Source organism: Oryzias latipes, chromosome 20, assembly GCF_053564925.1.
Source record: "Oryzias latipes strain Hd-rR chromosome 20, Olatipes_Hd-rR_3.1".
Taxonomy (NCBI): Eukaryota; Metazoa; Chordata; class Actinopteri; order Beloniformes; family Adrianichthyidae; genus Oryzias; species Oryzias latipes.
The window spans coordinates 21098309-21115426 of record NC_136256.1 but is presented as its reverse complement, the minus strand read 5'-3'; the positions used below and the strand labels follow the sequence as shown (position 1 = coordinate 21115426).

General features: G+C 39.9%; 1 protein-coding gene across 2 annotated transcripts in view; it reads left to right on the top strand.

Annotated features, from left to right (window-relative positions):
* The window catches only part of prex2 (phosphatidylinositol-3,4,5-trisphosphate-dependent Rac exchange factor 2), a 94225-nt gene that overhangs the window by 27926 nt on the left and 49181 nt on the right, over positions 1 to 17118 (top strand). The window contains exons 9-22 of one of the 2 annotated variants that reach the window (XM_023949895.2): positions 264 to 413; positions 606 to 747; positions 3884 to 3984; positions 4722 to 4825; positions 4899 to 4948; positions 7779 to 7854; positions 9296 to 9368; positions 10769 to 10911; positions 11231 to 11323; positions 12223 to 12371; positions 12471 to 12556; positions 14353 to 14489; positions 15595 to 15712; positions 16675 to 16859. In XM_023949895.2, coding sequence (XP_023805663.1) covers positions 264 to 413; positions 606 to 747; positions 3884 to 3984; positions 4722 to 4825; positions 4899 to 4948; positions 7779 to 7854; positions 9296 to 9368; positions 10769 to 10911; positions 11231 to 11323; positions 12223 to 12371; positions 12471 to 12556; positions 14353 to 14489; positions 15595 to 15712; positions 16675 to 16859 — 1607 coding nt within the window. Of the gene's footprint in view, positions 1 to 263; positions 414 to 605; positions 748 to 3883; positions 3985 to 4721; positions 4826 to 4898; positions 4949 to 7778; positions 7855 to 9295; positions 9369 to 10768; positions 10912 to 11230; positions 11324 to 12222; positions 12372 to 12470; positions 12557 to 14352; positions 14520 to 15594; positions 15713 to 16674; positions 16860 to 17118 lie in introns of both variants that reach the window. The other variant, XM_078938683.1, reaches the window with a different exon arrangement.

Here is a 17118-nt window from a genome sequence, read left to right as displayed (position 1 = left end):
GTCTGATTTTTCCTCAGATGTTAATCTCACAGTGATGTGTGGAAAACGCTTTATTACAGTTTATCTAAATTATTTTCAACTGTCAAGTGATTCTACTTATAGGGAAATGATCACTAACGTCACAAACTGATGTGTCACCCTTTAAAAAAAGTTTCTGTGAGTCAAATAGGGTGTTTTGTTGGACCATTCCTGGGAAAAGGATGGCTATAAAACTTTGAGTCATGATTACTTTTGTTGGTGTTCCCTCCATATCTACCTTGCAGCTGACTACCACAGCAGCGGGAACATTGTGAACAACGGCTGGAAGATCCACAACACAGCCAAGAACAAGTGGTTTGTCTGCATGGCGAACACCCCAGAAGAAAAACAGGAGTGGCTGGAGGCCATCATGCAAGAAAGGGAGCGGAGGAAAAGTGAGAGACTGCTTTAAATTCCTATCATCAGCTTTTTGGTTTTGTTCACTTGCATAAGAGTTTACAGCAAAACTTTGATAGTTGTTGTATTTCCACGATTTTTGAGTCTGAAAGAGCTATAAATATCTTGCTATCATTGTAAAAAAGGAACTTATTTGTGGTTTATTTGCACCCTTTCCTTCCCTTGCTTAGGTTTGAGACTTGGTATGGAGCAGGACACTTGGGTTATGGTCTCAGAGAAAGGAGAGAAGCTCTACCACCTCATGACCAAGGGGAACCTCATAAAGGATCGGAAACGCAAGCTCACCACCTTTCCCAAGTGTTTTCTGGGAAGGTAAGGCTCTTGCTATTGATATGTTTTTGTGAGGTATTTTGTATCTACAAAACTGTTTCTTAATGTGATAGGAAATATACACTGAACTCTCCTTATTTTCTAAGCTCTTAGTTTTAAATATGATGGCCTTTTGAAATACAGCATGTAGGGAAAAGGTCATGCACATGTTCAGAAGACTTTTAGTCTCATAGAAATCCAATCCTGTCAATCAATCAATCAATTGATATTTTTGCTGTGGTGTATAATGAAGACAATCTCTTTAATGGCAAACTAAAAAAAAAAAAAAGGTATTGCTGTGTAGCTCAATAACATGCTCCCCCCCCATTTTATTGCCTGAAGAACTGCCTGACGTTGATTCTTGTGTCACTTCTACAACCATCATTGCTAAATCTGATGAGAAGGATTATTTATCTTTATTTCTTATTTACTTTTGAGAGCTAAAATGTTTCCATCATGCTTTTTGTGAAAATTGAAAGTGTCGTTTGGGCTTTCTTGTTTTAGGCATGCATAAGTGGGTAACTTGATTTTCATTTGCTCACACTATGTGATATAGCCATAGTTTGCACATCAATGTTTTTCAGTTTATCTTGGATTTCCTGAAGTGAAAAGTTCGGCTCTAAAAGTCATGTTGCATTTGGGTACTGGCCTTTTGTGCGTCAGTATGAGGATCAAGTATTGTGAGTGATAAGGTGTCGGAATTGGATCATAACATCAGCAGACGTCTGGTTCCAACTTTAAAGTTGCATTCGCCTTTTGTATTGAGTCACAAGACTCAATCATTTTCGAGAAAAAAAACAAGATCTTGACATGACACTGTTGGTTTTGATGCTGTTCAAACCAAACTGTATTTATGTCTTCCCTGAAACCTTTTTTACACTTTTGCCTTGTCAGCTTTCCGTCCTTCGTTTTAAAGAAACAGGTGTTTTCGAATTGTTTAAATCTTCTAAGAGGTTTTTTGGCCTCGCACAAATCACTCTAGCTTAAGCAGTCTTGTCCCAAAAAAAAAAAGAAAAAAAAGAAAGAAAATCTGGTATTTTTAAAAGCATTGAGGGAAACTAAAAAGCGACAACCAAAAAGTCCTATAGACAGATCTGTGGCCAACTTACATGGAGTGGTGGTTTGGAGAGGAGCATTACTTTCTCTTATGGTCCATGCAGACAACACCAGATCCCTTGTGGTCTGGGGAAGGAATGGAAGTGTCAGCTGAAAAGATTAAAGGATCAAATACTTATCATATGCGGTCATCTAGAGTCTGTGAAGATCAAGTGGTGAGAAAGCAGCTCCAGAGAGGATCTATCTGAAAACCCTCTAGTCACATAAAACACCTGGTTGGCCACTTTTTTTGGTCTAGTCCCCTGTCTACGAGGATTTTTGGAGATGATTACATGTAGGCGTAATTGTCAAACGCAGAAACATCGTCACATGTCTTTAATGAAAACCACATTGCCTATGGCTTCAGCTCAACCCACTCCTTCCATTGTGAAATGCACCGGCTTTATTCTCTCACCACGCCTCCTCTCGACTTTTCTTTTTCAGCTTCAGGGCTATTTCTGTGACTTCCAACTCCTCCTCTTCAAATAGCACAATCTCATTTGTGGTTGGTTTTCTGCAACAGAGTAATTCATCAAAGAAAATGCGTGTGACAACCACCTAGCCAGATGTTCCCGTCCTATTTTAAAACCAAAAAGAAGGAAAAGAGAACAAAGTATTTTTATTTTCAGTTTTTTGATGCAAGTTTAGTTTGTTGGAGGTTAAAAACAATTGACACGACTTCAAATTTTCCTTAATGTCTGATTGTTGTTTAATGAAAGAACACAAACCGGTAAAACTCGATAATGTCGTGACCTTGTGAAACTAAAGCTCATGTTTTGTTACAGCTTTATTGCTTGAAGGTAAACAGCAAGTTATTTAAAACCGTTGTGTTTCTGAGAAAATTTGGTTAGCAAAACTACTTGCAGCTGAGTTTTTATTAATTCAACACAACATAAAGAAAAAAAACTACAAGCTATCTTTACTGACTGGCACTGTACGTTTTTGTACATTGTTTTCATGGTGACAGATGGTGCCACCATGTGTAGAGCAAAAGTGCATTGTCTATCATGGGGTGCTTTAGAAACAAATAATGTGCAACCCCAACTGTATGAATAACTTATATATTATCTATAAACCATAGGAGTTTGTGCCTGGACTCTTAAAAAAAAGGCAGAAACACACTGATGGATATGTGACCACAGTGTTTACAAGCTTTATGTTAACCTTGTAGTTCATACACTACAAGTCCAAAAATGTTAAAAGATATTATTTGAGTAATACATTCCTTAGGTTTGGGTGTTACTAGGTAAAAAAGCGAAGCTTTCTAAATGAGTTTTTGCTTTGTTTTGTTTCAAATAAATCATGGTCAAAGGTTTGTGTCTGTGGTGGGGAGAAACAAACTGCATAGATCAGCGGTTAAAGAGAGCAAGATGTTTGAGGTGGGCAGCTTTTGGCTTGTTGTTTCTCCTAAATCTTTGCAAAATGTTCCATTTGACTCGAGCTTGACACCCTTCTGCTTCTATCGTGGCCTGAAAGCCAGTTCCAGGGAATTCCAGTGGAGCTACTGGCTGTGTTTGTTTGGCTTTTGTGGAGAGACGGGACATAAAGGATGTAATCAGGCGGGCTGCTGCTGTGCTTGCCAGTCTTCCTTGTTCATTGTCCCCCTCTTACTTGGTCCTCTGACCATCGTTCTCCATCTGCCTTCTTCCCTTAGACATTAAATTACAGAGAATTATCCCATTTAGCCTATTTGAGCCATCTAAGCATTAGATAATGTTTTTTTTTTTTCTAGTGGGAGGTTTATTTCCTTTTTCTCATGTTTTTCATTCAGCTTTGCCCAAGAGTCGGTTAAATACTTTGTATAAGATAGTGGCGTCTGTAAAATAAATGATGTAAAACTAGACAAAACACAAGAAGCAAAGGTCTGTGGTTGTTCTAACAGTAAATAAATCGTCCTTCCACCAGAACTGTGTCTGTTTGTTATTATTACTGCTATCATTTTAAAGTAAAATGTTTGTCCTGTCTCTCCCCCATTCCTTTAATAACTTACCTACATTAAACTCAACTTTCTTTCTGTGAGATGTTTTGTTTTTTGTCTCCAAAGTGAGCTTGTTCCTTGGCTGATGGAAATTGGGGAGACAGCAAACCCTGAGGAAGGGGTTCACTTGGGCCAGGCTCTGCTGGAGAATGGCATCATCCACCATGGTTGGTCCTGCTCAATGTTTTAACCTTCAGTAACCAGTTGGTTGTTACTTGTGTGAAAGCAGCTGTTTTATGTATGTTTTTTTGCATGCGTGCCTCCTCAACGCTTGTTTGACATCAAGTTTAGCTGAGGTGCCATAAATATTTATTGCTGCTTGACTCGAGGTTTGTGTAATATTCTCTCAGTTGCTCTGGGCTTAAGTGAGCAGATCCTGTACACGTTTACATAAAGCAGCACATACTGCCCTGCTTGTATCTGTTCTTTAAAGAGCAGGCCCCTAAGTCAAGTTGTATTTTAAATCACTCAGGGGGACTTTATCGCTTCCTCATTGTGAAATAAGATTGGACTCCCTGTCAGGGAGGAACGCCGCTCACTATGCTGCTGTTAGAAATCCCCATGAGAAAAACGATAGAATATCTTTTCAGAAGAACTCTTAATGGAACCTGCATGGCTTTAGCCATGAACACACAGGCAGCTTTTATTTGTGTGGGAAGCTCTGGGTAAAAGTCGCCCCCAAAGCAACTGGGGCATAGTGCTCTGAGCAGCTGTGTTATCTGTGACGGCTTTGTGTGAGGTTGGAGTCTTGCTCTTGTCCGGAAAGCTTGTTCCTACACACAGGCCTAGATGAATAATGCTAGATGCTAGATGAATAATGCTCCCTAGTGGTTTGACAATATACTTTTCCCCCTCATAAATGAAGCAAAAAGCTCCTTGTGTTTCCGTCTGTGTTTTATTTCAGTCACAGACAAGCATCAGTTCAAACCCGAGCCCGTGCTGTACCGCTTCCGCTATGACGATGGCACCTTCCATCCCAGGAGTGATATGTACGATGTTATATCCAAGGTAAAGAGGCTAACACTTATTTCAAAGTTGACCGACCTTTCACTGAATTCACATGTCTTTTTTTGGTCCTCAGGGTGTACGCCTTTACTGCCGTCTTCATAGCCTCTTCACCCCTGTCATCAGGTACACGTCCTCCTAGCTTTCCACTTCTTTCCAATCACTTAGAAAATGTCCACTGAGTCCTAAAAGTAACAGTTGAACCAGAATAAGGGAGAGAAGGAAATGCAAGCTTTTTGTTTTTAAGAATTTGCTAAAGATTCTGACAGTTTGGGGATTTGAAGGTTTTATCTGCTCGGTCTCAAAACACAAAGCTGGTAACTGAAATTTAGCCCATTTGAATGTTTGAGCTTAAAGTTTAGAGCAGTATTTTTTATGTTGACTGAAATAAGCTGAAATAAAACAGCTCAACTGTTTTTTTTTATTTTTTTTAATGAACGTTTAGTTTTTGGAGTGGCCATGGTGCAGTGGTAGGCCGGTTGACCTCTGATTGGAAAATTTGGAGGTTCGATTCCCGCCTTGCCTGCCCATGTGTTGAAGTGTCCTTGGGCTAGACACTAAACCCACCTTGCCTCCAGTGCAGCCACCATCATTGTGTGAAAGGGACTGTGACCGAAAAGGGCTTTGGGATTTCGAGGAAGGTGGAAAAGCGCTATACAAGTATACACCAATTACCATTTTTATCCTTTTTATTGCTATTTAAATTATTCTCAAGTGAGGTCTAATCCAACCATGCTGAGATTTTTTCTGAAACGTTTTTGAGCCTTTAAGTGAAAAGGTCTCTTTTTAAAGATAGATAAACTTTACTAATAACAATTTAGTTTTTGCATTTTGTTTTTCCCTTTAAGATGCCGAGATTAACAGAGATTAACAGCTTTTATCAGAACACATGAAAATACAAAACAGCTGGCTCAAAATTTTCAGTAATGTAAATTAAGTAACAGCTATATTGTTATAAAATCATTAATCTGTTGGAAAAAATGTCTTGCTTTCAACCCCTTGATGCTGGAATGATTTCCAGTTTTCATTACACAGTAGAGGAGAAATATGGATGGATTTTAGCAAAAGCAGTTAGAAACGTATTTGCATCAATTGACGTCATGAGTTTTTAAAAATTAGTTTTATTGAATATCTTGTTAGTAAGGACTTTAAAAAAATAATTTTTAAGCTTTTTTTTTAACGTTGCTTCTATTTTGGCAGAGCTACCTCCTCTGAATATCTTTGGATAGCATTTTCAGGCAGCTTTGGAGCTTTTCTGGACAGCATCACTTCAAATGTTTGATTTCAAAAGGCCTGGAGAGGAGCTTAAATTTCACAGTTAAAATAATTCCTCCTCAGTAAAGTGGGGCATGTTAAGCCAGCGTAAAGTCAAACAAAGAATTCTCTTTATTTCTGCTGCTCCATCTTAAGACCAAAAAAAGGGTGAATATGTGTTTGAATGCTTAGAAGGCTGGTCTGGATTGGTGTCTTCATGCTAAACCTCTTGATGTTGGACTGAGTGTTGTCAGCTACCATTTTACCTCAGCATGTTCTCCCTAAAAGCACAATGCCTCTTGGGAATGCCAGAATTTAATTGGAGCAACCAGTCCCTGCTTAATTAGGTGGAATTTCCTGGCAAAGCAAGAAGGATGAGGCAAATGGGGGGAGGATACAGTAATCAACCCCCTCACCCAAAGAAATCAGTAAATCTTGTCATTCCAGAGGATCTTTTTTTGCAGATTTAAGAAGGAGTACTAGACCTGTACAGTAATTTGAAGGACATAATGAGAAAAGTTGTTTAATATGTACAAGTGGCTGCAGGCTTACACGATGCAACAAATGGAACACAATATGTTCACACTGAACAGAAAAGCCTGTATTACACAAAGTTTTTCTTTATTATTCTCAAAATTTTTCCAGAAACGCAAGATTTAGAGACATTTGTGGAAATATTTCCAATTGACAAATTACCTAAAAGATTTATTGGGACAGAAGAGCTGATTAAAGCTTCAACTTCTAACTTCCTCCTGGTGATTTGTGCTTTTAAAATATAATTGCTTACATTCTCACTCACAGAATGTCCAAGTGAACTTTCTTATTTGGAGAGCAAGTTTCAAACCACCTCTCTGACCTTCTCTTCTGTTATTCCGCAAACTGCTGTTTCCTCACTCCCAACATATGGCTGCCCACTGGGCTGCTGTTTACCTCCCATTTTTCAAGTTGACAGCCTCACTTAGCACCAGCCGATGAGGCCCAGAGTCTCTCCTGTTCTGGTATCCCACTCAGGAGAAACGCTGCTGCTTCTTCTGGTCAACGTGGAGCAACGGCGCAGCATGCCCAATCATCTGCCCCGGCCTCTTCAGAGAAACACAGGATACACTTGCATAACAGTGTTCCATTGCAGAGAAAACGGGGCAACTTTTCACCCTCTTCTGCACCACATTCTGAAGAACACCAGCCAGCTGAGATTGGACTTAAACTCAGCCTCGTTTGACTCGTCTGGTCTGCATGTGATGGAAAATCATGTGTGTGTGGTTGCGTGTTTGTCAGAGTGAGTGTTTGCCTGTGGTGCAGGCGGTCTGGGTGCTGTAAGTCACAGACTTTCCTGGCCCTGCTGCTCAGCCGCTCTGTGTCCCATGGGAGGCCCCCATGTTCATGGGAAAGCCACGGCTCAATTTCAAACAGCATTCTCGGGGTCTGGCAAGCTGCGGCTGTGTGGGTAACATTGAGAAAGGCAACACCATTCCACCATCACTTCGAGGAATGCTGTTTTCCTGTCACCAAACTTCAAAAACTCTCTGCCTGTCTTTAAAAAGTACCCATGCCTGCATGGCAGAAGTGTTAGAGACCCTTTAGGTATTGTGGTTGAATAGCCCGACCAATTACTGCGCTGCAAGTTCACAGGGTTTACTCTAGAGACAATAAACAAACAGCTAAAGACGAGTTTCTAAAGGTTTGTGCTTCTGTGTTCATGCAGAGATAAAGACTATCATTTGCGGACATACAAATCTGTGGTCATGGCTAACAAGCTGATTGACTGGCTAATAGCACAGGTAAGCTTTTATAATAGTTTCCATTTGTACCTTGAAATGTTCAGAACGGTTTTATTATGATGCTTAAGCCAAATGTGTCTATCAGCCTTAGGGTAAATTTAGAGCAAAACTTGTATGATTTTTGCAATTGCACAAGGTGTTCCTGAATGATACAAAAGGAGGAAAGATGTTTTACTATGGGATCATTCTGTTTTCACTTGTTTTTTACTTATCTGCATCTCTTAGTGGAAAAAACATGGTGCTGTTGTCCACAATAACAAAATTGAGTTTTTGATTTAGACCAGTCTCTATTTTAGATATTTAAATGACACAAAAATGCTAATGCAATTTCTGTTCATGTTAAAACAACTCAACATAATTTTTCACAACCAGGCGAAATAGGTTTTGGAATTTAAAAAAATTGTGATCCTTAATGCAGTTGGGTGAAATCAAATCATAACTCTGTGAATCCAAAATTAAAGTGAGGGGAAAAGATTCTACCTCATAGTTATTGTCTCTGAGTGGAAGCTTTAGCATTTTAAAGTCACACTCCGATCATGATGATTATGTTGTTTGTAGCCAAAATTAATAAAACCTATGTCATTTTATAGGACATAATTTCTGCAGAGCAGCCGTAGTTCATTAAAAATTAGGCTCTGAGCTGTTGGCAGGACTGTTGGTGATGTATAAGCCTGCCAACGCTTCCCATCATCCCTTTGTTTACACTGCTAGCTTACAGCTCCTCACAACCCCAAGCTATAACATTGCCGGTGGAGAGCAATATTGGAGCTATCTAGTTGTAAGTTTTGAGCCAGATGCCAACTTGGACGAGGAAAATAATACGGTACATGGGTCTATTTGTCTACATCAGAATGGAGCGGAGCAGGGAGCTTGTTTGTGGCCTGCCGATTGTGGATCTTACTTAACAACTTAAAGCTTTTTTAAACAGCTGTTTTGTCTGCTCCTTATTAACCAGAATTTAAAGAAAAACACAGAACTGCAATTATAAGGTCAATTTTCTTTCCTGATATCCTACATCATCAGAAAAAAGCCCTAAAAACACAATTTCTATTAGAGTGGGTCTTTCAACAGTTGTGGTTTAGGATGTAAACATCACAAAATGGCAGGTGGATTTCATATAGTCTTATAGCTGCACCACTAGGATATTACTACTTAGGTCAGAACAGTCTACATATAAGGTAAAGCACTAGAAAAAAGCACTGGTCCGAACTTTTTTGAATGCAGTAACAAAGTATAAGTGTGTTCATTTGTCTGCTTTATGAAAAATACACCTGTGTGGTGTTTTTCTTTTCAGCTTATTATATATAATATATATATATATATATATATATATATATATATATATATATATATATATATATATTTCATTTTTTTTCATTTCTGTATTATCATTGAAACCAAACATTTTTATGATTTTGTCATGATTTCTCTTGTCCTGCAGGGGGACTGCACATCAAGAGAAGAAGCTCTGATCTTGGGTGTGGAACTATGCGACAATGGCTTCATGCATCACGGTACGTCACCGTTTCTCAGCTATTTTAAGATGTTTCCAACATGGATTCTGTAAATCTCTCCATTAGAGACTAACATAATTAAGCATTTACTGTAAGAACACAACCATTCCCGTTGTCTATTTATGTTTTTTTTATTCCCTTTGATGTCTTTGAGATAGCAGTTTTCTCCTTACGGCAAAGATGTATGCACTTGGTGGATACTCTGTACAGCCATCATTAACTTCATGCATCCAAGCGTATTTCTATAAATTTTAAGCAACCGAAGTTTGCTCCAGCACACACCAAAAAAAAGAACTGTAGCTGTGGTTACAGCTTGTTTACAAAAGTAAGGTTTGTTTTTAACTCCACGCTACATTTATGCCAAAGTCCACATCATACAGGCTGCAGCATGAGTCACAGCATGTCTCCTAGTGCCCTTACAGTGTAACTGCTCCAGTATTGCCCGCAGTCCCAGCCTCACGCTACAATTTACCAGCACATCTATGGAACATAACAAGCCCTGCCATCAAACTTTCTTTCACTTCCACAGCCTCCGGGGTAATTTTCCTATTCGTGCCTGTAAGTTATTTGGCCTAACGATGAGGCTATTAAACCTTTTGGCACCATATCTGATCTTAAGGGGAATGGAGTGAGTTAATGTTAAATGGAAGCTCTTGTTTTTCCCCTCAGGGCTCTTTTTTATTTCCAAACTAAAGTCTTAGAGGATATGCTATATTCCTAGAGAGACTAAGTTCATGCAAAAGTGAGATGCAGGGATGTGCATGGATGGGGTTCCCCTCTTCTTTAGGTCAGTTTGTGCATGTTATCTTATGTAATGCAAACCGCAGGTGTGTTACTTTGCTTGAGGAAACTCCATATGTAAATGGGATAGTTTAGGTTCTGCATTAAATAAGCCAATTTAATTCAATTTCTCTAAAAAGATAAAATGTGGGTTTTGCAAGTGCACACATTTTCCAAAAGTCCACAGTTCAAACTGAATACAAGTTATGTTTGCACCATGCATTTGGCTTCCCTGTGTGCACTAAGTTCAACGTGTCCTTGAGTCACACGACCGTTTTAGTAATTATTGTGGACTTCTCTTTCAATTTACAGACACTTCAGAGTAATTTTTTTTTTACTCCCATCCATTTATTTTCTAAACCTGTTTAAATCCCTGGGGGTCATGGGGATGCTGGAGCCTATCCAAGCCACTGTTGGGCGAAGGTGGGGTCACCCTGGATAATTTGTCCGTCCATCGCGAGGCTGTTTGACTCTCATTATGAGTAAAGAAGAGACCAGCTTTGAAAAATTATCTTCAAAAACCTGTAGAATTTGGATGGCACTCCATTACCAAATATTGATTTTTTTAAACTCTTTTTGATTATTTCTAATGTTTTTTTTTTTTTTGTCACTCCCCTCAGTGCTGGAGAAAAGTGAATTCAAGGATGAGCCTTTGCTGTTTCGCTTCTTTGCTGATGAGGAAATGGAGGGATCCAACACCAAACACAAACCTTTGAAGCATGACCTAAAAATAGTTGAAAATGTCATCACCAAGTCTCTGCTGGTGAGTTTCTCCTTGGTGGTATATTGATCTATCAGCTGTTAAGATCTTTTCTAACTGGTCGCACCACTTGAAGCAGCTTCAAAGAACAGTAAATCCTTCCAAAGCACACAGCTGTGGATAAAAAAAGAAATGAAAATGCTGCAGAAGTCACATTTTCTTTCTCAGTAAGCAAGAAAAGGATTCTTTTGGAAGGAGTGAGCAGAATAAAACAGCAGGTGCTATCTTACTACTAGCAGCATCTTCTGGTTTTTCTGTGTGTGTTTGGACTGTGAAAGTGTCTCAGTCGGCTGCTTTGGGACGTCACATGTTTTTTTTCTAGATAAGGCCAAGTGATGGAGGCTATGGCTTCACCCTGGAAGAGAGAAACAGAGTTCCCATCATCAAATTTGTGGAGAAGGGCTCTCCAGCGGAGGTGAAGAACGCAAACAAAAGGCTCCCATACAGATGACCTTGTTGACTTCATTCCAGCATGTTTGATACTACATCACCCTCTTAGACTGATCTATGTCAGGCTTTGGGAACTAGACCGTTTAACTTTAATTTATAGCTTCTCAAAAATCTTTTATTAAGGTAAATGGATCCTAAACTTTATCATAAAGAATATATTGTGGTTCGGAAGGTTTATAGATTTTGGTTTTAGGTTATAGTTTTTTTTTAACATGTTCTTCTGGCATTTTTCTGATGACTGATGACATACATAAAGAAAATGAAGCCTAAAATTCATCCTTCAATTTTTGAGTGTTTTTTTAATTCAAATTTTCATGATTAAGAGGCAGAGGAAAAAACTTTGTTTTAAAATTGTATTTATTTGTTACGTAGAAAATACAATCAGTAGGCCACAAGCTCCCTGCTCCGCTCCATTCTGATGCATCCACTTGGAGACGACTAGATCCATGTGCGTCTATGTTGTCCTAGTCAGAGCTGGCATCTGGCTCAAAACTGTATGGCTGGATAACTGAATATTTGTTGCACCGGTAATGCAACAAAAATGCAGGAGAGCTTGTAAAAAGATGACTCTTAGTTATGAGTGATGGTAAGGGGGCGGGCTTCCTTCACGAAAACAAATATCTATCTATGTAGATAGATAGATAGATAGATAGATAGATAGATAGATAGATAGATAGATAGATAGATAGATAGATAGAATTATTGAATCTATGAATGATTACTCGACTCAAACCACTTTGTTTGTTTGACCAAAATGGATTTTTCTCTTTTTTTGCTTGAGGTATTTATAAAAAAACGTTATAAGCATTTCTTGATGATTTGTTTCTTTTTTCCCTTATGATATTTTGTTTTTTTTCTTGGTAGATGGCCGGCCTGGAGGTCGGGAAGAAGTTGTTTGCCATAAATGGAGACCTGGTTTTCCTCAGATCGTTCTCTGAAGTAGAAGTTATACTCAGACAATGTTTCACCAACAAAGGACCAATAAGAGTCCTAGTTAGCACCAAGCCGAGAGAGTAAGCTGGACTTTAGTTGACAGGAATGCCTAAATGATTGGGTTTTTCCACGTTTTTCAGCTTTAGTAACTTTTCTTCTCTTCTTTTTTTGCTCTCAAGGACAGTCAAGATCCCTGACTCAGCTGATGGGTTGGGTTTTCAGATTCGTGGATTTGGGCCTTCTGTGGTCCACGCTGTTGGGAGAGGTAAGAGATAAGTGTGTGGCTTCATCAGCCAGATGCTTCTCATCAGTTTTACGTTACACATCTGGAAGACACCTGCTGCAAGGATCACAGGTGTTATTTGCTATGAAGGGGTTAAATAGAGGCATTTGTATTCTATCTCAGAATCTTCCTATGACCAAAACGTTTCTTAACTTTAATCTAATGCATTGTGTTTAGTAGTGCTGCTATCCGTGCTGCTGGCAGATAAGACCCAACCAAGAAACAATCCAAAGCTTCGTCTGGATGTTCTCAGAGCAATTTCACATTTTTTTAAACAATCCAAACGGATAAAAGTACCAGTACATAGATCCCATATTTTTGCAAGTTCTTCATCTTTGTGTTTACATGTGTTTCTTTGAATATGTTGTTGTTTGGGATACTGGTGTGTCTTCTTCATAAGGAAAACTTCTAAGCAAGGCATTAGCCAAGAAGCCAAGTTTATCATAAAGGACAATTTTACAATCTGACATGCTTCCACCGCAGCACAGTGGGCCGTTGTTTATCGTGGGAGTTGCGTTCTAAAAATAACCAGCGAAAGGTGAAATCCGCAAAGGGGGAGTAAGCAGTAAAACCCCTCACTACACACTGTATACACTTTTCTCAGAAAGGCATTACCCTTTCTGCACTTGTTCCACACTGGTTGTTGTTTTAACTCTTAAACCTTTGTAGAAAAATAAGTCCAGTATTATAGATTAGAAAAACAAAGAACTGCAATCTAAGATTTATGTAGATCTGGCAAACTGAATTCGTTCTGTACAGGAGACACAGCACGATGGTAATTGTTTGACAAGGTCTATAGCCAATCAGGATGCAGAACACATTTTGCTGTGTTAAAAAAAAGAAAAGGCATGCAAAATTAAGCAAAAACGTGACATGATGAGGAAACACTGTACATAACAAAGCCCAGGTAAATTAAAGCATTAAAATTAAAGTGTTACACATTCTCCTTTTGCTACCCATAAGTTAAGAATAGACAATAATATAAGTCTGCTTAACTTGAATGAAACAAAATAGAAAATATTTTTTTTATGAGACTTTTATGTGTTTTATCTAACTGAGCAGTTCTCTTGAACAATTCCAGAAAGGCTTTCCTCTCCAGTTTTGAGTTTGGATCTGGGGATTTACAGGAGCATTTGGGCAGAGGGCGTGCTTGTGAGGGTTTAAAAGTGTGAATAAATAAGTTGGTTCTGCACCATTCGCATGCAGCTGTTGCGACTAATCCCACAGATTTGTCACAACAGGGCAGCTGTTCTAGAGCTGCAGCTCCTGCACTTTGAGAGGAGTCAGCTGAGGTGGTTTGTACATCTGGTCTGAAAGCCAGCCGACCATGTCCAACCCGGAGGGGCCCCTGTAGCAGACCCTGAACGTGCTGGAAAGATGATATTCTTGGAACACTTGGGAATGAAAATTTTGGAAAGAAAGTGTCTTACGGCTGGTACAATTTCAAGGCACTATAGTCAAAAATAGGAGGACTATTTAGTCTTTTTTTCTTTCCCCCATGATAGCACTAAACTTCAAGATTCTTCTATAATCGGTATCGCGTCCTTGTCCGCTGCAGATAAGCAACTTCCCCCCTCTGCACAACACATTCCCTCTCGGTCCTGTTGAGCTGCTAAAAACAGGAAGCAAAGACGTAAATATGAAAAGGCAGCAAAGCTTGTCTTGATTTTGTGCACAGTTTGTGAACAATGGCTTTTTATTGGATGACCTTGTGTTCCTCAATCCTGTTTCATCGTGCACCTGTTTGGAAATAAGTGCTAATCCCCGCCACTCCACAGGCACAGTGGCCGCCGCTGCCGGCCTCCACCCGGGACAGTGCATCATCAAGGTGAATGGCATCAATGTGAGCAAGGAGAGTCACGCTAGCGTGATCGCTCATGTCACCGCCTGCAGGAAGTACCGGCGTCCCTCGCAGGTGAGGCAAGAACAAAGAAGAAGACAAAATGCAAGTGGGAAAGTTTTGAAAAACTCAAATAAATGTGTTGTTAAAAATAGTCATAAAACAGAAAAAAGTCCTTTATGAGGTTTTCAAAAACAAATTATTTCTAGTTGTTAAACTGAGCAGACAGACTTCCTAGCTCCCGTTTACCCCCGTCTCCCTTTCTCCACGTTTCCTTGTCTTGGATCATTTCACAGAAATAAAAATAGTTTTGGCTTCTGGAGGGCTGACCCCTGGTTCACAGTAGTGGGGTTGTTGTGGGAGACTGGAAGACTGCAGAATGGACCTGGAGGTGGCAGAAGAAAGATGGGGGGGGGGGTTAAGAGGGTGAGGCAGCTCTTTTCTAATTATGAGAGAGCGGTCGACAGCAGACAAGTGAGGAGGATGAGATGGTCAGACCACCTGTAGAAGGTGGGAACTGGTGAAAATAGCAGCTCTTTGAGTGTACGGTGGGAGTCAGTGGAGTGTGTCATTATAATTAGAGTCTGTTGGGACTTTGAGTGTAATGATGCACCACAGTTTCCAAAACTACTAGGGGATCTGGTTTATATCAAGTGTGGAGACAGAGGAACCACCCTCTCTTTACGTTCTCCGTGCAGCAGTCTGTGCGCGTACACGAGAACACCGCAGCGCAGCGAGCAGCCGCAGCATGCAGCCCTGGCAGACAATCCAGTGTGGGTTTGGGTGTGGAGAACCGACACAGACACACAGGCCTGTGAGGCACGCTAGACTAACTTGACGAGATTGGTGTGGGTTTCGCTTTTGTGGTCTCACTCAGGGCTGTGTCTCCATGTGTTTGTGAAGGCTTTTCAGCGTATGCACTGCCAACTCAACTGTGACACCAAACCTCACAAACAGACAGAAACAACCATCATCGATCCCTGAGCCTCTATCTATGTGCACACACGGCAAACTTCTGTGTTGGGTTTGAAAGTCTGTAAAAAGAAGGGAAAAAGAGTTTTTTAATATAATTTGTGCACAGTATTGCAAGAAAAGCATCTGCTATTGGTCATTTTCTTTACCATTTCCTTTTAATTTATCCCCAAAAAATTGTTTTTTGGATTTATTGTTGTCTCTGCAGCAAGACACCATCAAGTGGGTGTACAACACCAGTGAGAGTGCTCAGGAGGACAACCAGAAAACCAACCAGAAACCCACCACTGAAGAGAATGGAGATGGCTTTGAGTGCAAAGTGGAAGGTGATCAAACACACAAGGATGCTCTAAAGCTACAGGCACACCGGGCATTTGACGCAGATTCACAGATGCCACGAGCTAAATGCACGTCTTGAATGCCTATTTAGCCCATGTGTTTATACTGAACGACCAAGGAGGGGCTTGTTTTTCTTCTTCTTTTTGTTTACTAGCGCATGTCCACCACCTACACTTCGAATTGTAAACGCGATGCAAGTCTTGTAAATCTTGCTTCAGGCTTTTTCTTTCACAGCTCTATTCTGATAGGACTCGGTGCCGTGCACGAACCGCGAATATTAACGTCTCCTTCATGATCAATTTCCAAACGGTTGGCGGTGAATTAATAGAGACACCATCCATACGTCACTACCAAGTCCCCCATCGGTCAAAGTTTAACCTTGTTTATATTTAATTGTGTGTTCAGTGGCCGCGCATTTTGTACGTAGAGCCCAAAAACGGTCTTAAAAATTTGCGAGAGAAGCCTGAAGTGCTCATTTACATGTGTATACATGTAATTTTCCTTTGAAGTGGCCGCTTGTACGTGCGTTGCCAAGGCTGTTATGAACGTAGCTTAAAGCAAGTGAGGATCTCTGTCGGTAAACATAACCAATTCTCTAGTACTGAACCAATGAGATGCAGCACCAAACTGGCTCCTCTAGAGGAAGGATTTTGCTTTCTAGTTCATCAAGTTTTCATTTGCATCCCTAAAATATATGGACTGCCATAAAAATGTAATTTAGGGGAGCTATCACCTTCACAGCACTTGCTGTGCAATTTATGAAATCATTGGTTTGGTGTAAGGTTTGCTCATGATTACTCATATGTGTGAATGAAAGGCATAAGCAGGAAAAGAGTTTTACTGATCTGAGTTTGCCTCCTTAAAAACGATCAATGCCTTACTTCATACGTGTTTGTCACCTTGATGATGCACAGGCTAAAACTTTATTTTATGCTTTTCTCATCCGCAGAGGTGATGGACAAATTTAACACTATAGCCATCATTGACGGGAAGAAGGACCATGTGAGTCTGACGGTAGACAATGTCCATCTGGAGTATGGAGTGGTGTACGAGTACGACAGCACTGCAGGCATCAAGTGCCATGTGCTGGAGAAGATGGTTGAACCAAAGGGATTTTTCAGTCTTACTGCAAAGGTAGTCTATCAATTCAGCTTTACTTTGGTTACATTTGACAGTGTTCTATAGAAGCCCAGTCTGAATACATTTTAGTGTTTTTATAAATTATTTGGCAGGACCCCAGTCATAAGGAATGAAAATGATACACGTTTGTAAAGTAAAGATGGAAAAAGTTATTAAAAAAAAGCATACTCTGGACTGGTTGCAGCGTCCTCAATTTAAAAAACTGAGTCCAGAGTATACTTTTTTCAAACTATTTCTGCTTTGGTACCATTCA